The sequence below is a fragment of the Chiloscyllium punctatum genome, chromosome 3 (assembly GCF_047496795.1).
Source record: "Chiloscyllium punctatum isolate Juve2018m chromosome 3, sChiPun1.3, whole genome shotgun sequence".
NCBI lineage: Eukaryota > Metazoa > Chordata > Chondrichthyes > Orectolobiformes > Hemiscylliidae > Chiloscyllium > Chiloscyllium punctatum.
Window position 1 is genome coordinate 107097938 of NC_092741.1, and position 27990 is coordinate 107125927.

Sequence of the window (27990 nt, forward strand, 5' to 3'; positions counted from 1 at the left end):
TAGATTTAAATTATACTGTAAATAGCAGAACCCTTAGGAACATTAACATACAGATGGACCTGGGCGTGCAGGCCCACAGTTCCCTAAAAGTGGCAACGCAGGTGGCCAAGGTGATTAAGAAAGCATAGAGCATAACAGTTCACATAACATGCAACTATGTAAAATCCTTGTTAGGCTGCATTTGGAGAATTGTGTGCTGTTTTGGACACCACACTACCACAACGACGTGGAAGCTTTGGAGAGAGTACAGAGAAGGTTCACCAGGATGTTGCCTGGTCTCAAAGGCATTGGCTATGAGGAAATGTTAAAAAGACTAGGATTGTTTTCACTGGAAAGGCGGCAGCTGAGAGGAGAGCTGATTGTGGTCTACAAAATTATGAGAGGCATAAATAGCATAGATAGTCAGAGGTTTTTTCCTAGGGTTGAAGTTTCAATTACAAGAGGGCAGACATTCAAAGTGAGAGGGGGAACGTTTAAGGGAGATGTACAAGGGAAGGTTTTCACGCAGAGAGTGGTAGGAGCCTGGAATGCATTGTTAGAAAAGGTGATGGAAGCAAGTATGTTGATGACATTTAAGAGGCATCTGGTTGGTTACATGAGTAGAGAGGGAATAGAGGGATACGGACTGAGTAAGATCAGATGGTTTGTTTTTTAGTTTAGTTAGGATGCGATAATCGGCACAGGCTTGGAGGGCTGAAGGGCCTGTTCCTGTGTCATCCTTCTCTTTCGTTCTTTGTTCTTTTGAGAATCCTTCATAGTAATCTCAGTTAATATGGGAATTGAATCCATGACCCTGATCATCCAGCAACTGAACTAAACGACTCCAGTGTGGTATGAAACTCCACTTGGGAGGAACAGAACTCTCGCTACACATCCTGGCAAAGATATGGCAATGACGAAAAACAGCCCTCTTTCACCCTAAGGACCCAGGTCCTCAATGTATGGTACATAAATAGAAATTGCTTAGAAAACTCAGCAAGTCTAGCAGAATCTGTGGAGAGAAAGCAGAGTTAACATTTTGGGTCTAGTAATCCTTCATCCATTACAATTGCCCCAGATACTGCCACACCTATTGAGTTACTCCAGAAATTTCTATTTTTGTTTCGGATTTCCAGCATCTGCAGTTCTTTGTTTTACCTTAATGAGTGGTGTTTTTTAATGCCTTTGTTTTTGCAAACTCACCAATCTCAGATACAGGACTGGTAAACTACCAGTAGATTAAAATTATTTAGAAACTGAAGTTAACATATATGCTGTATATCTTACAGGACAACTGAACAAACACATCTGCTTTAGGGATTCATCAACCGTTGCTACTCATAGCAACTCCAGCGACAAAAGCTTACAGCTAGCCACATATTGCTTTACACCTTGGTTTCTCAATGACATAGGTACAACTTTGTCCATGTTCTCTTAAAATATCACAATAAAAAGGGCAGTTCCAAGAATCATAACAAACAAAATTCACTCCCTAACAGCACAGTTGGTCTTCCTACACGACAAGAATGGCAGCGATTCAAGAAAAAAGCTCACTAACACCTTCTCAAACACAACTTGGGATCTGTCATAAATGCTGGGCCAGCCAGTGATGCCCACATCACATGAAGAAGTTAAAACCAAGATGAGTTAAAGCAAGAAGTTAGGTGAAGTCAGGTTTAGACTTCAAAATTTCGGTTAATAGTTTTGCATGGCCTTCAGTAGCATATGATAAATGCTAGTATTTAGCCAAACATCTGTGGAGCTAGTAGATGATAAAAAAAATATATTAAATGAGTTAAGGCTTGAATTTTTGTAAACATGGATAGCTTCTCTATCATTAGAAAAATGGCTTCAGAGGCCTGGATCTCGAGGTCTCACCCCTAAACTCAGCATTTACCATTATCACAGGAAGGAGTTGGGGAGCAGCTTCCAATTTGCACGTCCATAATTAACAGAGCTACATATGTTAAAGTCTCCATTGAGATTGTTAAAAAATAGATATCAACGTGTACAAGATATCCTTAAACTCACTGGAACTGTTAACAGATCTATCAAAAGCCCCTGTAGAGACATTTAAAATTCCTGCTTCTTAAATATTCAGTGGTTAGCACTGCAGCCTCACAGCACCGGGGTCCCAAGTTTGGTTCCAGCCTTGGGCGACTGTCTGTGAGGAGTTTGCACATTCTCCCTGTGTCTGCGTGGGTTTCCTTCAGGTGCTCTGGTTTACTCCCACAGTCTAAAGATGTGGAGGTCAGGTGAATTGGCCATGCTAAATTGCCCATAGTATTAGCATTAGTCAGAGGGAAATGAGTCTGGAGGATCTTCTACTCTTCGGAGGATCAGTGTGGACTGGTTGGGCTGAAGGGCCTGCTTCTACATTGTAGGGAATCTAATCTAAAGTCTGAAATGGTGAAATGTATTTTATTTTTCATTCTAGATTGACCTTAGTTTAAGGGCTTTCATTACAGGATACATAACTAATTTCACAATCTTTCATTTTCACAGTAAGGTGCCTCTCAGTACATAGTTTGATCGACAGTTCCAAATGTTTACAGTCCCTTTGAAGTCAGACTGTGGATTCCAGTGCATATTTTGATAAGGGCATAAAGAACACTGACTACAATGTGTGGGCATTTTATTAAAAATGGTATACTTTTTTGAAGTACTAAATTCATCAATGAGAGTTATGAACATTTTTAATGTGAACATGGTGACATGGTGGACACTGGATGATTTGGCATTATTAAAATAACGGAAAAGGGTTGTGTGGAGGGGAATGGGTTGGCATGAGTAAGCACTAACTTACCATGGAGTCTATAAAGGATCATGGAAGGTTGGTGAATGGTAAAAAGGCTGGCTAGGCGGACATGTGGAACCAGAAGGGATGATGGGGAGAGAGGGATGGAACAGAGTGCATTGGGCCACTTCTTCTGATGTAGCTGGTTTCTATCCCTCTCACTAATGGATAAAGAAAGAAGGAAACCTCTTGTGTCTGCTTACTGCAGATATCACCCCCACCTCACCCCTGATTGTGAGTTGTTGATCAGCTCTGGGACAAGGACGTGAAATTAAAGGATCTAAATCATAATCATAAAGTTATACTACTCAACATCAACAGCAACCTTGTGGGATTCAGCTAACACTTAGGTCTACTGGTTGTGCTGGTACAACCCACTGGGCATTACTCACTGTCTGGGCAGCCATTGTCAAAAGCTGTAGGATTAGCTGGTAAAGGTTTAAAGAGCTGATGATATCTAAGTTGGAAGAAAATGGGCTTATCAGTAATGGGCAGCATGGTTTTGTGCGGGGAAGGTCATGTCTTACAAACATAACAGAATTATTTGAGGAAGTGACAAAGTTGATTGATGGGGGAAGGGCTGTAGATGTCATATATATGGACTTTAGTAAGGAGTTTGATAAAGTTTCCCAGTGGAGGCTAATGGAAAAGTTGAAGTTGCAGAGGGTCTAGGGTGTTCTAGCTAGATGGATAGAGAACTGGCTGGGAAACAGGGAACAGAGAATAATAGTGGAAAGGAATTTCTCAAAATGGAGACCTGTGACCAGTAATGTTCCACAGGGATCTGTGCTGGGACCACTGTTGCTTGTGATATATATAAATGATTTGGAGGAAAAGGTGTTGGTTGCCTGATTAGCAAGTTTGCAGATGACACCAAGATTGGCGGAGTAGCAGATAGTGAAGACTATCACAGAAGACTGTCACAGAACACAGCAGAATATCGATAAATTAGAGAGATGGGCAGAGAAATGGAAGATTGAGTTCAATCTGGGCAAATGCGAGGTGATGGATTTTGGAAGATCCAATTCAAGAGTGAACTATACAGTAAATAAAAAGGTCCTGGGGAGAATTCAAGTATAGAGAGATCTGGGTGTTCAGGTCCATTGTTCCCTGAAGGTGGCAACGCAGGTCAGCAAAGTGGTCAAGCAGGCATATGGCATCCTTTCCTTCTTTGGAAAGAGTATTGAGTACAAGAGTTGGCAGGGCACGTTACAGTTGTATAGGACTTTGGTTCAGCTGCATTTGGAACACTACGTACAGTTCTGGTCGCCACATTACCAAAAGGATGTGGATGCTTTGGAGAGGGTGCACAGGAAGTTCACCAGGATGTTGCCTGATATGGAGGGCACTAGCTATGAAGAGAGGTTGAATAGATTAGGATTATTTTCATTGGAAAGACAGAGGTTGACGGCGGGGGGGGACCTGATTGAGGCCTACAAAATCATGAGAGGTGTAGACAGGGTGGATAGCAAGAAGCTTTTTCTCCAGAGTGTAGAACTCAATTACTAAGGGTCAGGAGTTCAAAGTGAGAGGGGGGAAAGGTTTAGGGAACATATGCCAGCAGAGATGGTAGGGACAGGAACAATAGAGTCATTTACGATGTAAGACAGATACATGAATGGGCAGGGAGCAGAGGGATACAGATTTTTAGAAAATAGGCAGCGGATTTTGATAGAGGATCTGGATTGGAACAGGCTTGGAGAGCCGAAGGGCCTGTTCCTGTGCTGTAATTTTTTTTGTTCTTTGTTCTTTGAGTGATTGATCACAGGTAAGTATTTCACAAAGAAGATGTCTAGGCTTACTAGCCACATACATTACAACAATGACTTTACTTAAAAATGTGTTGCTGGAAAAGCGCAGCAGGTCAGGCAGCATCAAAGGAACAGGAGAATCGACTTTTCGGGCAAAAGCCCTTCTTCAGGATTGAGGAGGGTGTGCCAAGCAGGGTAAGATAAAAGGGAGGGAGGAGGGACTTGGGGAAGGGGCGTTGGGAATGCGATAGGTGGAAGGAGGTTAAGGTGAGGGTGATAGGCCGGAGAGGGGGTGGGGGCAGAGAGGTTGGGAAGAAGATTGCAGGTCAAGAAGGCGGTGCTGAGTCTGAGGGCTGGGACTGAGAAAAGGTGGGGGGAGGGGAAATGAGGAAGCTGGAGAAATCTGCATTCATCCCTTGTGGCTGGAGGATTCCTAGGCGGAAGATGAGTCGCTCTTCCTCCAGGCGTCGTGTTGCCATGGTCTGGTGATGGAGGAGGCCAAGGACCTGCATTGTCCTTGGCGGAGTGGGAGGGGGAGTTAAAGTGTTCAGCCAAAGGCCGGTTGGGTTGGTTGGTGCGGGTGTCCCAGAGGTGATCTCTGAAACGTTCTGCAAGTAGGCGGCCTGTCTCCCCAATGTATAGGAGGTCACAATGGGTGCAGCGGATGCAGTAAATGATGTGCGTGGAGGTGCAAGGGAATTTCTGATGGATATTGAAGGATCCCTTGGGGCCTTGGAGCGAAGTGAGGGGGGAGGTGTGGGCATAAGTTTTGCATTTTTTGCAGTTGCAGGGGAAGGTGCCGGGAGTGGAGGTTGGGTTGGTGGGGGTGTGTGGATCTGACAAGGGAGTCACGGAGGGAGTGGTCTTTCCAGAACGCTGATAGGGGTGGGGAGAGAAATATATCCTTGGTGGTGGGGTCCATTTGGAGGTGGCGGAAATGACGAAGGATGATCCGATGTATCTGGAGGTTGGTGGGGTGGTAGGTGAGGACGAGTGGGGTTCTGTCTTGGTGGTGATTGGAGGGACGGGGTTCAAGGGCGGAGGAGCGGGAAGTGGAGGAGATGCGGTGGAGAGCATTGTCAACTACGTCTGAGTGGAAATTGCGGTCTTTGAAGAAGGAGGCCATCTGTGTTGTTCGGTATTGGAATTGGTCCTCCTGGGAGCAGATGCGGCGAAGGAACTGGGAATATGGGATGACGTTTTTACAGGGGGCAGGGTGAGAAGAGGTGTAATCCAGGTAGCTGTTGGAGTCAGTCGGTTTATAACATACGTCCGTGTTGAGTCGGTTGTACGAGATAGAGATGGAGAGGTCTAGGAAGGGGAGGGAGGAGTCTGAGGTGGTCCAGGTAAATTTGAGGTCGGGGTGGAAAGTGTTAGTAAAGTGGATGAACTGTTCAACCTCCTCGTGGGAGCACGAGGTAGCGCCGATACAGTCATCAATGTAGCGGAGGAAAAGGTGGGGGGTGGTGCCACTGCAGCTGCAGAAAATGGACTGTTCCACATATCCTACGAAGAGGCAGGCATAGCTGGGGCCCATGCGGATGCCCATGGCTACTCCTTTGGTTTGGAGGAAGTGGGAGGATTGGAAAGAGAAGTTGTTCAGAGTGAGTACCAGTTCAGTCGGACGAAGGAGGGTGTCACTGGAAGGGTACTGGTTGGTTTGGCGGGAAAGGAAGAAGCGGAGGGCTTTGAGGCCTTCGTGATGGGGGATGGAGGTGTACAGGGACTGGATGTCCATGATGAAGATAAGGCGTTGGGGGCCGGGGAAGCGAACATCATGGAGGAGGTGGAGGACATGGGTGGTGTCCTGAACGTAGATGGGCAGTTCTTGTACTAAGGGGGACAAGACTGCATCAAGGTATGCAGAAATGAGTTCGGTGGGGCAGGAGCAGGCTGAGACAATGGGTCGGCCGGGGCAGTCAGGTTTGTGGATTTTGGGCAGGAGGTAGAAATGGGCGGTGCGGGGTTGTGGGACTATGAGGTTGGAGGCAGTGGATGGGAGATCACCTGAGGTGATGAGGTTATAGATGGTCTGGGAGATGATGGGAGGTGGTGGGAGGTGGGGTCATGGTCAAGGGGGCAGTAGGAGGAGGTGTCCGAGAGCTGGCATTTACCCTCAGCAATATAGAGATCGGTGCGCCAAACTACTACCACGCATCCCCTGTCTGCCGGTTTGATGGTGAGGTTGGGGTTGGAACGGAGGGAGTGGAGGACTGCACGTTCCGAAGGTGAGAGGTTGGAGTGGGTGAGAGGGGTGGAGAGGTTGAGGTGGTTAATGTCGCGGCGGCAGTTGGCTATGAAGAGATCGAGGGCAGGTAAGAGGCCAGCATGCGGTGTCCAGGTGGATGGGGTGTGTTGGAGGCGGGAGAAGGGGTTGTCAGAGGGTGGGCGGGAGTCCTAGTTGGAGACGTAGGTGCGGAGGCGAAGGTGGCAGAAGAAATGTTCGATGTCTCGCCGTGTGTTGAATTCGTTAATCCGGGAACGTAGGGAAACGAAGGTGAGGCCTCTGCTGAGGATTGATCTTTCATCCTCGGAGAGGGGGAGGTCTGGAGGGATGGTGAAAATACGGCAGGGCTGGGAGCTAGAACGTGGTGTGGGGCTGGAGCTGGAGTGGGTGCGTGGTTGGGTATGGGGGCAGGGTTGGGCTTGTGGGCAAGGTTAGGTGCGGGGGAGGAGATCGGCGAGGGTGCGGAGAACGGCGTGGGGGCGGGGTTCAGCAAGGGGGCGGAGATCGGCGTGGTGGCGGAGGCACATTCGACCTGGTCGGTGTGTAGGTGAGTAACGTCACTGGGGGCGGAAGTAGATGCTGCGACGGCAACTCCGGGGGCGGAAGTGGCTGCAGCAACCGCCGCCGCGAACCATGACATCACTTCCACCCCCACCGACCATGCAGCATCCACGATCACCGCCCAGACAACCGCCTCCATGATCGCCAGGAAGACCATCGCCGACAGATTCACAGCCTCCGCGGGGTCCACAGCCACCGGGAACAACACCATTTCTGCATTCGCCGCAGCCACTTCCACCCCCGGAGTTGCCGTCGCAGCATCTACTTCTGTCCCCATGTCGATCTCCGCTCCTTGCCGAACCCTGCACACACGCTAATCTCTGCCCCCTCACCGATCTCCGCCCTCGCGCCTAACCCCGCCCCTGAGCCTAATCCCGCCCCCACAGCCAACCCCGCCCCCACTCCCAGCTCCAGCCCCACATCAGGTCCTAGCTCCCAGCCCTGCCGTATTTTCACTATCCCTCCAGACCTCCCCCTCTCTGAGGATGAAAGATCAGTCCTCAGCAGAGGCCTCACCTTCATCCCCCTATGCTCCCGGATTAACGAGTTTAACACGCGGCGAGACATCGAACAATTCTTCCGCCGCCTTCGACTCCGCGCCTACTTCTCCAACCAGGACTCACACCCGCCCTCTGATGACCCCTTCTCCCACCTCCAACACACCCCATCCAACTGGACACCCCATGCTGGCCTCTTACCTGCCCTTGATCTCTTCATAGCCAACTGCCGCCGTGACATTGACCGCCTCAACCTCTCCACCCCTCTCACCCACTCCGACCTCTCACCCTCGGAACATGCAGCCCACCACTCCCTCCACTCTAACCCCAACCTCACCATCAAACCGGCAGGCAAGGGAGGCGTGGTAGTAGTTTGGCGCACCGATCTTTATATTGCTGAGGCTAAATGCCAGCTCTCGGACACCTCCACCTATTGCCCCCTTGACCATGACCCCACCTCCCACCACCTCCCATCATCTCCCAGACCATCTATAACCTCATCACCTCAGGTGATCTCCCATCCACTGCCTCCAACCTCATAGTCCCACAACCCCGCACCGCCCATTTCTACCTCCTGCCCAAAATCCACAAACCTGACTGCCCCGGCCGACCCATTGTCTCAGCCTGCTCCTGCCCCACCGAACTCATTTCTGCATACCTCGACACGGTCCTGTCCCCCTTAGTCCAAGAACTGCCCATGTACGTGCGGGACACCACCCATGATCTCCATCTCCTCCATGATTTTCACTTCCCCGGCCCCCAACGCCTTTTATCTTCACGATGGACATCCAGTCCCTGTACACCTCCATCCCACATCACGAAGACCTCAAAGCCCTCCACTTCTTCCTCTCCTGCCGACCCAACCAGTACCCTTCCACTGACACTCTCCTTCGACTGACTGAACTGGTCCTCACTCTTAACAACTTCTCTTTCCAATCCTCCACTTCCTCCAAACCAAAGGAGTAGCCATGGGCACCCGCATGGGCCCCAGCTATGCCTGCCATATGTGGAACAGCTATATGTGGAACAGTCCATTTTCTGCAGCTGCAGTGGCACCACCCCCCACCTTTTCCTCCGCTACATTGATGACTGTATCGGCGCTACCTCCTGCTCCCACAAGGAGGTTGAACAGTTCATCCACTTTACTAACACTTTCCACCCCGACCTCAAATTTACCTGGACTACCTCAGACACCCCCCTCCCCTTCCTAGACCTCTCCATCTCTCTCTCGGATGACCGACTTAACACGGACGTATACTGTAAACCGACTGACTCCCACAGCTACCTAGATTACACCTCTTCCCACCCTGTGCCCTGTAAAAATGCCATCCTATATTCCCAATTCCTTCGCCTTCACCGCATCTGCTCCCAGGAGGACCAATTCCAATACCGAACAACACAGATGGCCTCCTTCTTCAAAGACCACAATTTCCCTTCAGACGTGGTTGACAATGCTCTCCACCACATCTCCTCCACTTCCCACTCCTCCGTCCTTGAACCCCGTCCCTCCAATCGCCACCACAACAGAACCCCACTAGTCCTCACCAACCAACCAACCAACCTCCAGATACATTGGATCACCCTTCGTCATTTCCGCCACCTCCAAACGGACCCCACCATCGAGGATATATTTCCCTCCCCACCCCTATCAGTGTTCCGGAAAGTCCACTCCCTCCGCGACTCCCTTGTCAGATCCACACCTCCCACCAACCCAACCTCCACTCCCGGCATCTTCCCCTGCGACTGCAAAAATTGCAAAACTTATGCCCACACCTCCCCCCTCACTTCGCTCCAAGGCCCCAAGGGATCCTTCAATATCCATCAGAAATTCACCTGCACCTCCACACACATCATTTACTGCATCCGCTGCACCCGATGTGGCCTCCTATACATTGGGGAGACAGGCCGCCTACTTGCAGAACGTTTCAGAGAACACCTCTGGGACACCCGCACCAACCAACCCAACCCCCCGTGGCTGAACACTTTAACTCCCCCTCCCACTCCGCCAAGGACATGCAGGTCCTTGGCCTCCTCCATAGCCAGACCATGGCAACATGACGCCTGGAGGAAGAGCGACTAATCTTCCGCCTAGGAATCCTCCAGCCACAGGGGATGAATGCGGATTTCTCCAGCTTCCTCATTTCCCCTCCCCCACCTTTTCTCAGTCCCAGTCCCCTCACACTCAGCACCGCCTTCTTGACCTGCAATCTTCTTCCTGACCTCTCCGCCCCCCCCACCCCCTCTCCAGCCTATCACCCTCACCTTAACCTCCTTCCACCTATTGCATTCCCAATGCCCCTCCCCCAAGTCCCTCCTCCCTCCCTTTTATCTTAGCCTGCTTGGCACACCCTCCTCATTCCTGAAGAAGGGCTTATGCCCGAAACGTCGATTCTCCTTCTCCTTTGATGCTGCCTGACCTGCTGCGCTTTTCCAGTAACACGTTTTTAAGCTCTGATCTCCAGCAGCTGCAGTCCTCACTTTCTCCAACAATGACTTTACATCAAACATTCTTCTTAGCACAGTCCTGAGATGTGAATTGACTTATATAAATGTACATTTTCTCAACAGTGCATCAATCAGCCCACCAGAGCCATTTTGGCTGTTGACAGAGCTCTCTCCCAGGCCCAACTCACCTGCAATACAGTGTATCCCTTAACCAAGTCTGTGCTTCACCCAAGAACTGAAGAGTCATACTAGACTCAGAATGTTAACACTATTTCTCTCTCCATCAATGCTGCTAGATCTGCTGAGTATCTCCAGCATTCTCTGTGTTTTTCACCAAAGTTGATTTTGCCTCACACCCTAACCTGAATAGTCAGGGCATTGTGATGGGATTCAGCTCAGCCAGATAAAAAAAGTCCCGATTGCCTCTTGCTTCAATCACAATTTAACTCAATGCTCCTGTAATAAGGCAAACAGCCTTGTTTCTGGCTGTTTGATCCTACTGTTATTGGGTTCAGGGAATCAGTCTGGAAGAGTTAAGCTTTCAACCCAAAGACTAAATTTCCAGTGTAACAACCTGGATGTCCAAACTTCCTCAGAGTCCTAAGGGACATCTAATATTGAATCTGAGTCAGAAACCTTTCACAATGCTGGGAGATTTGGGCCCATCTGTTTCGCTGATGTTGACTGAAGGATGAGATCTATTGGCCAAGATACTTGGATAATTACTCCCTGCTCTTCCTCAAAGTAGCTTCGGTGAGGGGTCAAGGATGGGGAGTAGAATCTTATACACTTGTTTGTGAGAGTCATCTGAAAGACAGCAGAGGAGTCTCAGCTTGGAGTGCTGTGCTCTGAGTCACATAGTACCTCAGTAGTTAGCACTATACTGCCTCACAATGCTGGGGACTTGGGTTCAATTCTAGCCTCTGGCAACTGTCTGTATGGAGTTTGCACATTCTCCCCATCTCCTTGTGAGTTTCCTCCGGGTGCTCCAGTTTCTTCCTGAAGTAGAAAGATGTGTAGGTTAGGTGATTAGTCATGCTAAATTACCCATAGTGTTCAGGGATGTGCAGGCTAGGCAAATTAGTCATGGGAAATGCAGGGTTACAGGGTGAGGGTAGTGGGTGGTTTTCAGTGGGATGATCTTTGGTGTGGACTTGATGGGCCAAATGGTCTTTTTCCACACTTCAGGGATCCTATGATTCTACGATCTAGAATAGGACTAGAACACCAAAGGCTTGCATCTCAAAATAAAGAAAATAGCCAAACTGAGCCACAGACAGGGAGTGTAACAATTATCAATGCAGTGGGCCAAACCATAAATGTAATGAATTGACAATTACAATGTAGTGCTTTAGAACAGTGCGGACAGGATATAATTATATTTATATATTTTGCAGGATACAACTTGTTGACAATGCCCTCAAGGATGCCTCCCAATTATATTTATTAGAAACATGGATGGAAATCTACCGAAGTCAAAAAATACCATGGTGGACATACACCTCAAATCCTGATTGCCCTCCCCAGTAGGTGGAGTGAGGAGAAAGAAATAATGATAGAAGATGGGGCATGGGAGAGACAGGGAGATGTGAGGGTTTAGAGGGGGAGACGAGGAAGGAAATAAACAGGGGAAAATAGAGACAGGAGATGAGGAAAGGAGAGAGCAAGAGAGAGAGAGAGAGGGAGAGAGGGAGGGAGAGAGAGAGAGAGAGAGAGAGAGAAAGAGGGAGAGAGGGAGAGAGGGAGAGGGAGGAATGTATAACAGAGCTGTGAGTGCCCTTTATTTCAAAGGGAACAGAGTATAAAAGTAAGGAAGTTTTACTAAGGGACTGACTTATCACAGAATCCCTACAAGAAGAAGCTGAGTAGGTTGGGCACGTACTCACTGGAAGTTAGAAGATTGTGACGCCACCATTTTGAAACTTAAAATATGTTTAGAGGACTTGACAAAATAATGTAGAAATGTTGTTCCTCCTTGTGGAAGAGTTTAGGACCATGGACATAATCTCAGAATAAGGTGCTGCGCATTTAAACCAGCAATGGGGATGAATTTCTTCTCTCAGAGGGTAGTTAATCTGAATATTTTTACTACAAAGGGCTGTCAAAACTGGACCGTTACGTCTATTCAAAACTGAGATAGGCAGACTTTTAGTCAGGAACAAAGGGAAATAAAAGGTTCTAAGAAAAGGGAGGCAAGTGGAGGTTAGCCATGATCTAATTGAATAGCAGAGCAGACTTGATAGGTTGAAAGGCTTATTTCTGCTCCTACCTCTAACTTGAGAGTGCGAGAGTGATAGAAGGATTGGGTGACAAGGAGAAAGGAAAGAGGAGGAGAAGATTGGGAAAAGGAAGATGGGGGAAGGTTCAGTGTCAGGAACGTGACTTTGCAAAATCATCTCCATAGGACCTTCCTGTCAAATGATACAAAGATCTCACACATATCTTTCCGAGCACTGGATGTCTTTACCAACTCAGTGGGAAATATACCCGGAAGTATTCATTGTAAAACTATCATATAGCAGTGTACAGTTGCTTTGAAAGCAATTACTGGGATTTGGCAGCATTTGTCTTTCCCCTGAGCTTGTTTAAGCATGACTGTGGTATCCCAAAAATGTGCTGAGTCAGTGATTAAAAAATACAACTTCTGGCAACTGACCAAAGACATAGCTCCAGTACAAACACTTGGAGCCAGATTAGTGAATATTTGAAAAGTCCTCACTGAAACAAGTACATGGATGAACAGGGGACAGATTGAATAACAGAGATGACCAGGACTGAGTTATAGAATGTATGCCAGTTGAATCTCTCACCTGTTGTTACACCGAAAGGGGTAAGGCAGGTTCTTTACATGGACACCAGAGAGCTGAAGGCCCATTTGTACCATTCTGTGAATCAATCCATGAGATCTTGTAACTAACACTGTTGTAGAATGCACTGCTTCAGCATAAATGGAGCTGCATGCAGAGCTGTTTTCAAACAGTTATCTATTCCCTGAGAAGGAAGTTGGAAATTCAACCCAATATTGAAGAGAATCCTCTTTCTGTTAAAAGCAGAAAATGATTACTAATGTATAGACCTGGAGCTGCCAATTAACATCTGGATCAGCCAGTCAACATCTGGATCTGACAACTAATAAGTGCTGACTGACAGATCAGATGTTAACAGCCAGATAGAGTTAGACAGCTCCAGGTCATGGCTGACACATACAGGGGTTGACTGATAGGTGCAGGCCCAGCCTCTGTTGCCCTGAAGTGAGCAATTGATGACCACATAAAAAAGACATTTACTACTCAGTTTTCAAGTTGACAGGAGGAATTTACGAATAGGGCGAGGAGGAAGATTTGAAAGTCATTCTGCTCAGGCCTTGGGTGGGAAGGAGGGGATGGGGGAGGGAGGAGGAGGAAGGTCCCCTTCTTAATAGACTTTTTTTCTACATAAGGCCCATTCTTCAAGACCTGCTCTCCGTGGGTGCTCCCTCAAGTCACACTGGTTTCTTAGTCAGGACCCATTACTACTTCTATCTTAGCCCCAGCCCCCAGCCCCCCACCTCCACCCCCCCAACCCCGAACACAATTTAACCTCATCTTTCCACCTGAGATACCCTTATTTGGTGCTGGACTATTTTCACAAAGGGGAAAAGCTTCAGATGCCTGAAGCACAAAGGGACTGAGGAGTTCTAGTTCAGGATTCTGTTAAGGTTAACATACAGGTTTAGTTCACAGTTAGGAAGGTAAATGAAATGTGAGCATTCATTTCAAGAAGGCGAGAATACAAGAGCAGAAGTATGTTGCTGAGGCTGTATAAGGCTTTGGTCAAATGACATTTGGAATATTGTGGCAGTTTTGGGCCCCGTATCTAAGAAAGGATATGCAGGACTGGCTTTTTGAGATTTGTTGATCATTTAATGGTCACCATCACTAAGATTATTTCAGTAACAGATTTTTTTATTATTTGAATTTAACCTCCATCTGCTGCAGTGGTGAGATTTGAAGGCATGTCAACCAAAAAAAAAGATAATTTGGACTTGTATATTACTAACCCAGTGACATTACCACTACACCACCAGCATCCTATACTTATAATCCAAAAAAAGGCACGAGAAAGACAAATTGACCAGAAATAAGAGAGTCTGAACTGAGAACTGGATCAATGGACTAGCTTGTCCTCCCTTAGTGCACTTTTCCCTGAATTGGAATCTTCAGACCAAAGGAAGAATCATTACATGACTGAGGTCCATAATTGTCAATCTCACTCTATACAAGTGTGAAAGAAATCATGGGAAATATGTGCAACAACTAATCATTCATGGAACCCAACATCTCAACTTCTCATGAAATGCATGATGCAAACTTGTTCATAACTATCTTGCAACTAATGTTTCCATTCCAGGCTTTAAAACAGCAAGTTTATCTTTGCATTTTTCTGGAACAGCCTCGTTCTAGTGCCTTCTGACCATTTCTCTTCCCTAGAGATGGCTCCGATCATTGAAATATTTGGATATGCTATTTTAAACTGTGTTGGTAATACATTCCAGATGAATGTTTGTTTGTTCTATTTTAATGATCATTAAGTACCAGGACCAGAATTATAGCATTTGGCCCATCAAGTCTGAGGCGCTACTCCACTTTGGTAGATAGATTTTTCAATCTCATGCTCATGCCTTCTCCACATAACCCTTAATCTCCTTACTAATCAAGAACCTAAATATCGACTGATGTTTTCAATATAGTCAATGACTTGGCCTCCACAGCTTTTTGCGGCAACAAGTTCTGAAGTTTCACCACTCTGCAGCAATAAACAATTCCTCCTCGTCTCAGTTCTAAAGGGTCATCCCTTCACTCTGAAGCTTTACTCTCAGATCCTAGTCTCTCCTACCAGTGGAAGTACCTTCGCCACTCCACTGTATTCAGGCCCGTCAGTATTCTCTAAGTTTCAATGAGATCCCCCTTCATCCTTTTAAACTCCATCGATACAGACAGAGTCCTCAAACATTCCTCATAGGATATGCTCTTCATTCCCAGGATCATTCTTATGAAGCTCTGCTGGACCTTCTCCAAATCCAGCACATCCTTTCTTAGATATGGGGCCCAAAACTGCCACAATATTCCAAATGTCATTTGACCAAAGCCTTATACACCCTTGGTATTATATTGCTGCTCTTGCATTCTAGCCACTCTAAAATGAATGTTAACATTTCATTTACCTTCCTAACTGCTAACTGAACCTGCATGTTAACCAGAAGAGAGTCCTGAACTAGGACTCCTCAGTCCCTTTGTGCTTCAGGTATCTGAAGCTTTTTCCCATTTAGAAAAAAGTCTTCACCTCCATTCTTCTGACCAAAGGGCATAATTTTCATACTTTCCCACATTGTAAGGAGCCATACCAACTTAAAATAAGTGAGCTTCTGGCCTTATTAAGATAGAGGAGAGAAGAATTTGACATAAATACAACATTCTTGGATAAGAAAAGTTATATAATAGGCCATACATTTAGACGTAGCGCTACACAAGTTGGTAAACATGGATCCTTTATTAAGCCTTCCTACCAGAATTGCTGTACTGATACATGTGTGTATGATGTATGATGGACTTAAGTGGACAAAATGAACAATGCTATTTTCAATATAACTTGTTAACTCATGCAACTCATTACAGGGTGACACGGTGGCTCAGTGGCTCAGTGGTTAGCACTATAGCCTCACAACACCAGAGTTCCCAGGTTCAATTCCAGCCTTGGGTGACTGTGTGGAGTTTGCACATCGTCCCTGTGTGGAGTTTACACATCCTCCCTGTGTCTGTGTGTGTTCCCTCCCACAGTCCAAAGATGTGCATGTCAGGTGAATTGGCCATGCTCAATTGCCCATAGTGTTAGGTGCATTAGTCAGAGTGGGGTGGTTTACTCTTCAAAGGGTCAGTGTGGGCTGAAGGGCCTGTTTCCACACTGTAGGGAATCTAATCTTAAAAAAATGTTGTGCAAGGAAGGGCTCTTGACCCTTACCTGTACTAATAATTTTAATGGCATAGCCCTTTACATATCTGTTTTGTTTGCCATAAGATGCATGACCTGCAGTTATCAAAGAGTTTTGCCTTAAGCTCAGCAACAGTCATCAAAATAGCTTTTTTTGGGGAGTGACAGGGATGGTCTGATAAATGGATAATGCATGATGCCTGAAGCAGATAATGTTTTGTGTTAATGAAACTTGATTGACTAATTCAAAGCTGGTTTCACACACAGGACCAAAGGTGGGTAGGAGGAGGGCGAGAATTCACATCCTCAAGGCAGGGTGATCAACCCAACAAGATTGTCCTACATACTGCATGGCAACTCATGAGAATCAGAGTGATATTAAAATGTGTGGCACCCCTTTTTAATTTTATTTGAACAAATATATATTCAAGAATACTGCAAGAGGCTAGAGAAGAAATTGGGGGTGCCCTGGTTGATATTTTTGTATCATTGTTTGGCACAGGTGAGGAATCAGAAGACTGGAGGATAGCGAATGTTGTACCCTTATTCAAGAGGGACTACAAAGAAAATCCTGGAGACATCAGACCAGTAAGCCTAACATCTGTGGTAGGTAAGTTACTTGAGAATATTCAGAGGGATAGGATATATAGGCATTTGGAAAGACAGGGTTTGATTAGGAGTATTCAGCATGGCTTTGTGCATGGGAGATCATGCCTCACAAATTTGTTAGAGTTCTTTGATGAAGTGACCAGGCAAGTTGATGATGGCAGGGTGGTAGATGTAGTCTATCTGAATATCAGTAAGGCCTTTGATAGGGTTCTACATGGTTGGCTGCTCTGGAAGCTTAGATTGCATTGAATCCTGGGGGGGGCTAGCAAATTGGATACACAGATGGCTTCATGGTAGGAAGCAGTGGATAATAGTGGAAGAATATTTGTTGGACTGGAGGCCTGTGACTACTGGAGTCCCTCAGGGGTTGGTGCTGGACCTGTTGCTGTTTGTTATCTGTATCAATGATTTTGTTGAGAATGTACAAAGCATGATTAGTAAGTTTGCAATCAATATTAAAATAGGATGTATTGTGGATAGTGAGGAAGGTTATCAAAATTGCAGCAGGACCTTGATTAGTTGGGGAAGTGGGCTGAGAAATGGCAAATGGAGTTTAATATAGATAAGTGTAAGGTCTTGCATTTTGAAAGTCAAATCGAGGTTGGAATTTCATCACGAATGGTAGGGCCTTAAAGGAATGTGATGGAACAGGGAAACCTTAAAGTTCAGGTGCACGGTTCTCTGAAAGTGGATTCACAGGTAAACAGGGCAGTGAAGAAGGCTTTTGGCACACTAGCCTTCATCAGTCAAGGCATTGAATAGAGAAGTTAGGAAGTTATGTTGCAGTTGTACAGGATGTTGGTGAGGCCGCACTTGGAGTATTGTGATTAGTTTTAGTCACCTTGCTATAGGAAGGATGTTCTTAAACTGGAAAGAATGTGCTGCTCCTTTGACAAGGTTATTGTGTTCATGGTTTTTTTTTCAGAGGGGTCATAAAGTCAGGGTTCCAAGATGTCCAGGTTTATCTACTTGAAGAAGCTTTTAAGTTAAATAAAAAACTTGTACAATGAAAGGGCAGTGGCCAGTTTTCCCAGCTCAGCTTTACTTTGATTTGGTTTGGTTTTGGCAGCCTGCCTATTCAGGAGCTGCTGGTCAGTTTAAGCTAGGAATCCAAAGAAACAGCTACAATGGAAGGAGGTTCCATGTTAAATCTCTCTCCCATCTCTGTCTCCTATAAGAACCTGTGTCTGATTTTACCTTTTTGCCAAGGGGGTTTTATGGAAACTGCTGTAAGCATTTGGAACAGCATCATTAATTTGGGATAGTCTGTTGGGTTTAAAGATAGGTTAAGATACTCTATATTCTGTTCTCTTCTGTTTGTATTTCATTTGGTAATCTTGTAAATAAATTCTGTTTGGCTTAAAACTAAGAGATTGGGCCAGCTGTGTCACTCCTGGAATATCCACTTTACACTTGCTTATACAACTGGAAAAGTTAGGGTCTGGGCTTCTTTCTTAAAATGTTTTGAGGGGGTCTGGCCTGGTCCATAACAAGAGCGTAGAAGAAATTTACAAGGATGTTGCTGGTACTCAATGGTCTCAGTTATGGGGAGAGGTTAGACAAGCTAGGACTTTTGCTTTAGAGCATTGGAGACTGGGGGGGTGGGGGGAGGGGTGATCTTACAGAAGTGTATAACATCATGAGATGCAAGGATAGTGTGATTGCACTCAGTCTTTTTCCCAGGTTTGGGGAAATCAAGGAGTAGAGGGCATCAGTTTAAGGTTAGAGAGAAAAGTATAAAAGGGAACCTAAGGGGCAACTTATTTACACAGAGGGTGGTATGTATATGGGATGAGCTATCTGTGAGAGTGGTTGAGGCATTGACAACATTTAAAAGGCTTTTGACAAATACATGGATAGGAAAGATTTAGAAGTATATGGGCTAAGTGCAGAGAAATAGGGTTAGCGTTGATGGATATTTTGGTCGACATGGACCACTTTGGGCCAAAGGGCCTGTCTCCATGCTGTAAGACTCTATGACTCTAAATTTGTACTGAGATCACATACAAGCCTATTTTAGGGACAGATATAGATTGTGTTTATTCCCTCCACATTACCCTACTCTTAACCTGGGTTGGTTTGCTGGGTGGGCAAAGTTGAATGGCAAAAGACCTTGCCACTTGCTTTGTTGATTCACAGCAGAATTTGTTTGGTGATCAACTTGGGTATTGTTCTGGACAGCCTACTGGTTTCAGCAATGAAAGTCACCAATATAATTTTGAATAGAGCTTAGATTGTTGACCAGTTATCACAATACAATTCCCTGGATCCAGCCTGAGTGGTATTTAACCAGCAAAACGTGAGGTACAGGGATGATTGGATGATTGAACATTGAATGTTCAAGGGGTTTAGGAAGTTCTGTTTCTATTCTTGGCCCCATCACCAGCTCTGGTTTACTGGTTAGTTGGATTGGTCATGCTAAATTGCCCATGGTGTTCAGGGATGTGTAGGTTAGGCGCATTAGTCAGGGTTAAATACAGGGTAGGTGAATGGGGGTCTGTGAGGGTTACTCTTCTGAGGGTTGGTGTGGACTTGTTGGGCTGAAGGGCCTGTTTCCAAACTGTAGGGATTCTAATCCAATCATAAAGATCTTCAGCATGTGATCTGAAGTCCTGCCCTCAGGGAATGCTAGATCTGAACAATAATATCTGTGTTAACTTTTTGTTACAGTATTCAAAATCAAATCCCACATCTCTGCTTCATTTACATAGTCTTCCATCTTCCTTAGCCTCCCTGAAAAATTATGCTTATTGCCTCAACATTTCCATTTAGCCCAGAGAAGCACAAGGTCCCAGAAACTTACAGAAAATCCAGGTGGACCTGGAGGACCCATATCTCCCTGTTGAAAATAAAAATCATTTCATTAGTAATCAGTTGACAAACAGTTAATTCATTGACAATTCAATTAAGTATAGCTAACAAATGAATAAATTTCAGTTTAAAATTTGAAAGAAAGTCTGAAATGAGTTACAGTCAGCCACAGGAGCTGTGCTATTAGTTACAGGATATAAGGAGTCATCTGCTCAGGGAGTAATGATGATGCACTGCAGTGGGCTAAGTTTGCTTGTATCCAGCATTGCTACTCGCACAGGTCTGCAGATTTTTAAAAATATATACAATCTTCTGAACCTTGATGTTTAGAGAAACCTAAGTTTACTTGTAGATGGAATACTGAAAGTTAGCATGCAAGCACAGAAAGCAACTGGGAAGGCAAATGGCACGTGCAGTGTAAGATCAGGAAAGCCTTACTATATGTGCACAGGGCAATTCTTTTCCTAAACATTGAACTTTCTCACAACTATAAAAGTACCTTTCACCTCTACTCAATCACTTTCAGTGAAAGGTGATTGAACAACCAACAAATATTCATCAATTATCAACAGGAGGAATTTAACCCTTTCTGTGCAGAATTACATGATTTTAGAATCCACCTGTACCTTTTTTGTCTCAAACTTTCCAAAATACCAATGCCTGTATGAAGGCACAGTCACCAGACTTGGACACATTCTCCAAGTATGTTCGCACTAGTACGTTACTGGGGCTGGGTCATATTACTCCCACGTACTTATGTTCTATGCATCTGCTCATACATCTCACTACATTTGACTTGGCAAGTGCTTTTCACATTGCAGAGATGTTTTCAATGAAGTGCCTGGCATCATCCACAGGTATTTGTCAGGCTCTACCTTTTGAAAGAGTATACCCTTCATATTTAAGGAGAAAGTGAGGACTGCAGATGCTGAAGATTAGAGCTGAAAATCCCTAGAGCCAAATCCCTCGAACTCAACACCAACTTCCTAACCTGCAATCTTCTTCCTGACCTCTCCGCCCCCACCCCACTCCGGCCTATCACCCTCACCTTGACCTCCCTCCACCTATCGCATTCCCAACGCCCCTCCCCCAAGTCCCTCCTCCCTACCTTTTATCTTAGCCTGCTGGACACACTTTCCTCATTCCTGATGAAGGGCTGATGCCCGAAACATCGATTCTCCTGTTCCTTGGATGCTGCCTGACCTGCTGCGCTTTTCCAGCAACACATTTTCAGCTACCCTTCATAGTTATCCCATTTTAAACTAGAGTATTTCTTAACACTGAATGTTCTTTGCTCCTCAATGTCAGATATTGCCTTCATAAATTTTGGACTGACTTGTTCATAAATTTCACCATCCTGACTCACCAAATTTTGAAGACAGGCAGAGGCTTTTGCTTATAATTCTGCATTAAGAAGTGTTGAAGAATGGATTCCTGATGGTTCCAAAGGTTGTGCAAACTGACAATCAGCTTCCTTGTCCAGAGAATGACGGAGACTGTCGCTTTAGGTGGTTCACCCTTTCTGATTAATTTAGTCTCCTTTTGACTATATTCTGAATGTTAAATGAACACTATCAACAACTCCATTCACCTGTTAATTCAACTGGGGCATCATGTTGACTCTGTGGGACTATGTGAAACAGATAAATTGATTATCGACCTTACATTTCTGTGAGAGTGATGTCAGACAGGTTGCTGATCCACTATTAACACAAATCAGATTACAAACTGTACATTCACAGATTTCTAAAGAATCTCACTTTGAAAATGAAACACTGAGTTCAGAAGTGAGAAATTTGCTCAAGAAAACTGCTTTTTATACTATTCCAAATAGCACTTACTTTTTCTCCTCTTGGACCAGGCAGACCAGGAACACCAGGGTCTCCCTTTAAGCCCTTTTTAAAAAGGAGAATGGAAGAATTAGTCATATATTTTATTGAAATAGAAATCTATTCTTTATGTTAACAATTATGTTTAAGCAATACAATTTCCCATGGTTGAAAAAAAAGCAATGTTTGAACAAATTGTGAATTACCAAAGCCAAAACCAAATTGTTGCAGCTCTGCAAACAAGTCTGTTAATTATTGTAACATGGTCACCCTTCTTCAAATGATGTATCTAAGGCAAGAGGGCATTGTTGTCAAGTGTGGAATGAGTGGGACGAAGGTGGAGGTATTGCCTAGTTGGAGCTTTAAACAAACTTTGGAGAAGGGAGGAAAAGCATCATGAAAAGCATGGGTGGCACGGTGGTTAGCACTGCTGCCTCAGCGCCAGAGACCCGGGTTCAATTCCTGCCTCAGACGACTGACTGTGTGGAGTTTGCACATTCCTCCCACAGTCCAAAACTGTGCAGGTTAGGTGAATTGGCCATGCTAAATAGTGTTAGGTGAAGGGATAAATGTAGGGGTGTGGACTTGTTGGGCCGAAGGGCCTGTTTCCACACTGTAAGTTATCTAACCCCATAGTCCTGAAGCTTTGGGAAAACATTGGATAGGAAATAGGGTCAACAGTCTTGCTCATAGGCCATAAGGATGTTAGTCAAAACTGAATAGATTTAATAGGAATGGGTAGGTTAGCTTCCTGCGATCTGCGTAACATGTTAGGATCCCGTATGAACAGTGACATGAATTCTTGCTCCACTCCTTCATCAGCCCAAGTTACCTATAGACAGTGGTGATTAGTTTCCAGATTATCCTTTATCAAGTTGTAGTAATGAAGACTTTTCAGTCTTTTTTTCCTTTGGAATTCCTCCACATGGTTTCCAATTCATAATCCTTGATAAAATCAATTTTCAAAAAAAAGAGAGAGAAGGCAAAAGCTATTGTTCTTCAGGCATGTAATTTCAAACTTGCTGAGTCCAAATCCAGCATCCTTTCGAGATATCCAGTAAGTGAAAAGGATTTACCCATATCTCCTCTCATGGAAAAAATCATGATCAAGAGGCAGAATAAGAAAAAAAATTTGTCTAATAAAATTAGAAAGCACTTCATCACAAAAAGGGCCATGGAAATCTCAAGGTCTTTGGGAATTTAGAGTTGTAGGTCAGATCAGTCAGGCCCTCAGTGAGTGGCAGAATAGGGTACAAGGGGCTAAATCATGTCCTCCTGTTACTAAGTTTCTATCTAACCTGGGATCATCTTGTGGTCCACCTTCCCCTTACCTGTAAGCTTTGATGGGCTTGTTATCCTTTGCACGACTGGGTCCCTATTCATAACCTGACTGACTGTGCACATTTAGTGAGTGAAGATTATAAAGGGAAAGGGCTATCCTCGCACCCATAGTTGAGATTAAATCACATAAACATAGTAAGCAGGAGTATGCCATGCAGCCAAACAACTTAGCTCTGCCATTCAACATGACCATGGCTGATCCTCTGTCACAAAGCCAAACTCCCATACTCTCCCATACACTTGACACTGAGCTTCTAGAAATCTATTTAATTGCCTTTTAAACACATTTAATGACTTACCCTTGCATAGCTTTCTGTGACAGGTATTCCACAGCTTCACTACCCTCTGATGAAGACATTTCTCCTCATCTCAATCTGAAATGGTCTATCTAGTGCCCTGAGACCATAACACCTTGTTCTGGACCATCTTCCCTCCCCCAGTTTTCCAGCCCTATCAGAATTTTATATATTTCAATGAGATCCCCTCTCAATCTCTAAACTCCACTTAGGACAAGCTTGTTCAACACAATCTAAACTCATACAACAAACGTGCCAACCTCGGATCAGTCTGTTGAAGTTTCACTAACTCTGCAGAAAGATTATCTTTTCTTAGGTGAGCAAAACTGCACACATCATTCTAGGTGTTGTACTAAGATTTTCTTGCTCTTGTACTTGTATGTGTTTTCAAGACAACATACCATTTGCTTTCCTTCCTGCCAGCTGCACCTCAATGCTTGCTGTCAATGACTGGATAAAGGACCTCTGGGTCCCTTTGTATATCAAAATTCCCCAATCTGCTACCAAACAAATCATAGAATCCCTTCAGTATGGAGAGAAGCCATTTGGCCCATTGAATCTGCACAGACCTTCTGAAGAGCATCCTACCCAGACTAGCCCCAGTTCTCTACCCTATCTCTGTAAACCCTCATTTATCATGGCTAATTCACCTTTCCTGCATGTCCCTGAACATAGAACATAGAACATAGAACACGGCTGGGCAATTTAGCATGGCCAATCCACCTAACCTGCACACCTTTCGATTATGGGAGAAATCTGGAGCACCTGGCAGAAAACCATGCAGATAATGGGAGAATGTGCAAACTCCCACAGACAGTCACCTAAGGCTGGAATTGAAATTGGGTCCCTGGTGCTCTGAGGCAGCAGTGCTAACCGCTGAGCTAGCATCTGCCCCTAAACTACATTCCTGTTGCTTGGAAGTCACATGTAGACCAGACCAGGAAGGATAGCAAATTTGCTTCACCACTTTTCCTTCATTACATTAGTGAGGGTTTTAAATGATATTTGATCATCACTTCATGGTCAGCATTACCTGAGACATGATTTGGAGATACCGGTGTTGGACTGGAATGTACAAGATTAAAATCACACAACACTAGATTACAGTTCAACAGGTTTAATTGGAAGCACACTAGCTTTTGGAGTGATGCTCCTTCACCAGGTGAGCATCGCTCCGAAAGCTAGTGTGCTTCCAATTAAAACTGTTGGACTATAACCTGGTGTAGTGTGATTTTTAACTTTTTACCTGAGACAAGTTTCATTTTCCAGTTGAGTTTAAATACTACCAGCTGAGTGATGGGATTTGAAACCATGACCCCAAAGAGTTAGCTTTGGACTAACTGGTCTAATGATAATATCATTACGTCATTGTCTCCACTAAATATTCCTTTGCCATTCTGTTTTTCCCATTGAAGTGGACAACTTCACAATAATCTGTGTTATACTGCATTTGCCATGTATTTATCCTTTCATTCAATTGGTCACAATTGCTCTAAAGCCTCGTTAAGTCCTCCTCACCATTCATATTCCCATCTAGTTTTGTATCAGCAGCAAACTTGGAATTACTACACTCAATACACTCATCCAAATCATTGATATATATATTATATATATATATATATAGTGAATAGTTGAGGCCCAAGCACTGACTCCTGTGATACCCCATTTATTACCAAATTTCACTGCAGAGAATACCCTACTTTCTGTTTTCTGTCTGCTAACTGGTTCTCAATCCATGCTAGTCTATTATCACCAGTACATGTGCTTTGAGGTTGTATAACAACCTCTTGTGTGGAACCACATCCACAGGTTCTCCATCATCTAATTAATTAGTTACATCCTCAAAAAAACTCCAGTGGCTTTGTCAAACATGAATTTCATAAACAATGCTGACTTTGTGCAATATTGTTTGTATTTCTTTTCTGGCTTGATATGACATCCTTTATAAAAGTTGACAGCATTTTCTCTATACTGATATGAGACTAACCAGTCTATAATTCAGTTTTCTCCCTTCTGGCTTTTTGAATTAGTGGGGTCACATTTGCCACTCTGCAATCTGCTAGGGCTGTTCCAGATGACAACCAAATCATCCATTATTTCTATGGCCACCTTCTTCAATGCCCTGGGTGTTTAGATTGTCAGACCCTGGGAATTTATCAGCTTTCAGTCCAATTAATTTTGCCATCACTATTCTTTACTCATACTAATTTCCTTTAAATCTTCCTTCCCAAAAGACATCTGGGAAGTTTTTTTGTGTCTTCTTTTGTGAAGACTGAGCTAAAGTAGATGCTCAGTACGTTTGCCATTTCCTTGCTCTCTATTATCAACTCTCCCATTTCAGACTGTAAAGGGCCAACATTTATCTTCATTCAAAGTTTTGTTTACTTACTGTATCTATCTTTTAATGGAATTAATGTTAATATTATGTTTCAGAAAGCCCAATGATGAGCTGTCTAATAATAAAATGTTTCTTGTGTCACAGAAGAATCAGACAACATTGTGATTGTTTACAGTCAAAGTGATGAACACAACTTTGTCTTCAAAAAGACAAGTGATTTGTTCACGTACAGAGCAAGCAAATTCCTAAGCTGCATTGTCTTCCAGCTTTTCTTCTCCTGACAGCATTACCTAAATGATCAGGCATTCTTGTCTCCCCTTGTTTTTGCTGAGAAGAGTTATTCCATATTTGAGCAGCCAGAATCTGTGAACCTGCTGAAAATTATCACTATCAGTGGCTGGAATCTTACAGGAACCTGAACAACGTTGGCTATGGTGAGAAATAAGGCAGAATCAGGTGACAATTCCAGCGGGGTCTAGGAACAATGAAAAAATAATCGCACCTCAATAATGGTGACCACAAATCTGGATTACTAATGTTCTTACCTATGGCATAGTTGTGACTCCACACCCATAGCAATGCAGCTGATACTAAATGCCCTCTACAAATGGCCCAGCGAATCTTCTAGTTCAAAGGCACTTACCCTAACGTTTAACACTCCAAATTAAAAGGTGGGATATTGCCTCAGAAGCTCAGACTACACTTGCTCTGAATGTCAAGATGAGCTTCTTGCTAGACAGCAGTTCATTGTCTGTTAAGGGGATTGTTGCTTCTTAATAATCTCATTAATGGTACATCTCAATTCATTAATATGCAGCCTTCTATCACCATCCGCTGTGAGCAAACTTGACATTGAGAGTTTTCGATAAGGAAATCAGAGTGGGTAACTTCAGCTTGCCAGCCATTCCAAAGGACCTCCATGTTGGGGACACTGGGCACCAACATCACAGGGTACACTCCATACACCCTACATACTCAGACATTGGCATTGACATGCGTTAATTTTTAAGAACTTTCACAGTGCTTCTCCAATCCACTTACAGGACATTTCCACACTTCAGTGCTGCACCCAACAACTATGTTAATGTTGCAGCAAGGACACAATGTTCTCAGAGACATGCACCCAGCCCATGGAATGGATCAGGCTGCATTTCTGAGCTTTTCACTCACTGTCATTGTGCTCACTCACTCGTAATCTACCTGAATGCTCACACCATCCCTGCTTGGTATTGCATTTCTCTATTTAGCCTCCTCAGTCAGTGATACCAGACTCACAGTACTACTGGATGTAGGTTTGTTCAGTGAGCTGGAAGGTTCATTTCAGACATTTCGTCACCATACTAGGTAACATCAGCAGTGAGCCTCCGGATGAAGTGCTGGTGGCATGGCCCGCTTTCTATTTATGTGTTTAGGTTTCCTTGGGTTGGTGATGTCATTTCCTGTGGTGATGTCATTTTGTATTCTTTTTCTCAGGGCGTGGTAAATGGGATCCAGGTCAATGTGTTTGTTGACAAGAGTTCCGGTTGGAAGGCCATGCTTCTAGGAATTCTCATGCATGTCTCTGTTTGGCTTGTCCTAGGATGGATGCATTGTCCCAGTCAAAGTGATGTCCTTCCTCATCCATATGTAAGGATACTAGTGAGAGTGCGTCATAGCTTTGTGTGGCTAATTGACGTTCATGTATCCTGGTGGCTAGTTTTCTGCCTGTTTGTCCAATGTAGTGTTTATTACAGTTCTTGCATGGTATTTTGTAAATTACATTAGTTATGCTTGTTGTCTGAATAGCGTCTTTCAAATTCGTTAGCTGCTGTTTCAGTGTGTTGGCGGGTTTGTCATTTCTGAGATGTCTTTGATGTAGGGGAGAGTGGCTAGGGTTTCTGGATGCATTTTGTCTGCTTGTTTGGGTTTGTTGCTGAGATATCGGCAGACGCATTCATTGAGTACCTGTTCTTTTTGAATACATGTTACAGAGGGACATAGATAAACTGCAGAGTTGGGCTGAGAGGTGGCAAATGGAGCTTATCGTAGAAAAGTGTAAGGTGCTCACCTTGGAATAAGCAACAGGATCAAAGAATACTGGGCTAATTGTAAGATTCTTGGCAGTGTAGATGAGCAGAGAGATCTCAGTGTCTATGTACATAGACCCCTGAAAGTTGCCATCCGGGTTGTTAAGAAGGCATACAGTGTGTTAGCTTTTATTGGTAGAGAGATTGATTTTCAGAACCATGAGATTATGCTGCAGCTGTATAAGACCACTGGTGAGGCCGCACTTGGAGTATTACGTTCAGTTCTGGGTGACCACATTATAGGAAGGGTGCGAAGCTTTGGAAAGGGTTCAGAGGCAATTTACTAGTATATTGTCTGGTATGGAGGGAAGGTCTTATGAGGAAAGGCTGAGGGATTTGAGGCTGTTTTTATTAGAGAGAAGAAGGTAGCGGGGTGACTTAATTGAGACATGTTAGATAATCAGAGGGTTAGGTAGGATGGACAGTGAGAGCCTTTTTCCTCGGATGGTGATGGCTAGCATAAGAGGACATAGCTT

General features: G+C 44.6%; 1 protein-coding gene across 5 annotated transcripts in view; it reads right to left on the reverse strand.

Moving 5' to 3' along the window:
• Nucleotides 1-27990, reverse strand: part of LOC140463703 (uncharacterized) — a 438200-nt gene that overhangs the window by 283437 nt on the left and 126773 nt on the right. For all 5 annotated transcript variants that reach the window (XM_072558071.1, XM_072558067.1, XM_072558062.1 and 2 more), the window contains 2 exons: nt 21486-21539; nt 19637-19672 (listed from right to left, as the gene is read on the reverse strand). In XM_072558071.1, the coding sequence (XP_072414172.1) occupies nt 19637-19672; nt 21486-21539 (90 nt within the window). The remainder of the gene's footprint in view (nt 1-19636; nt 19673-21485; nt 21540-27990) is intronic.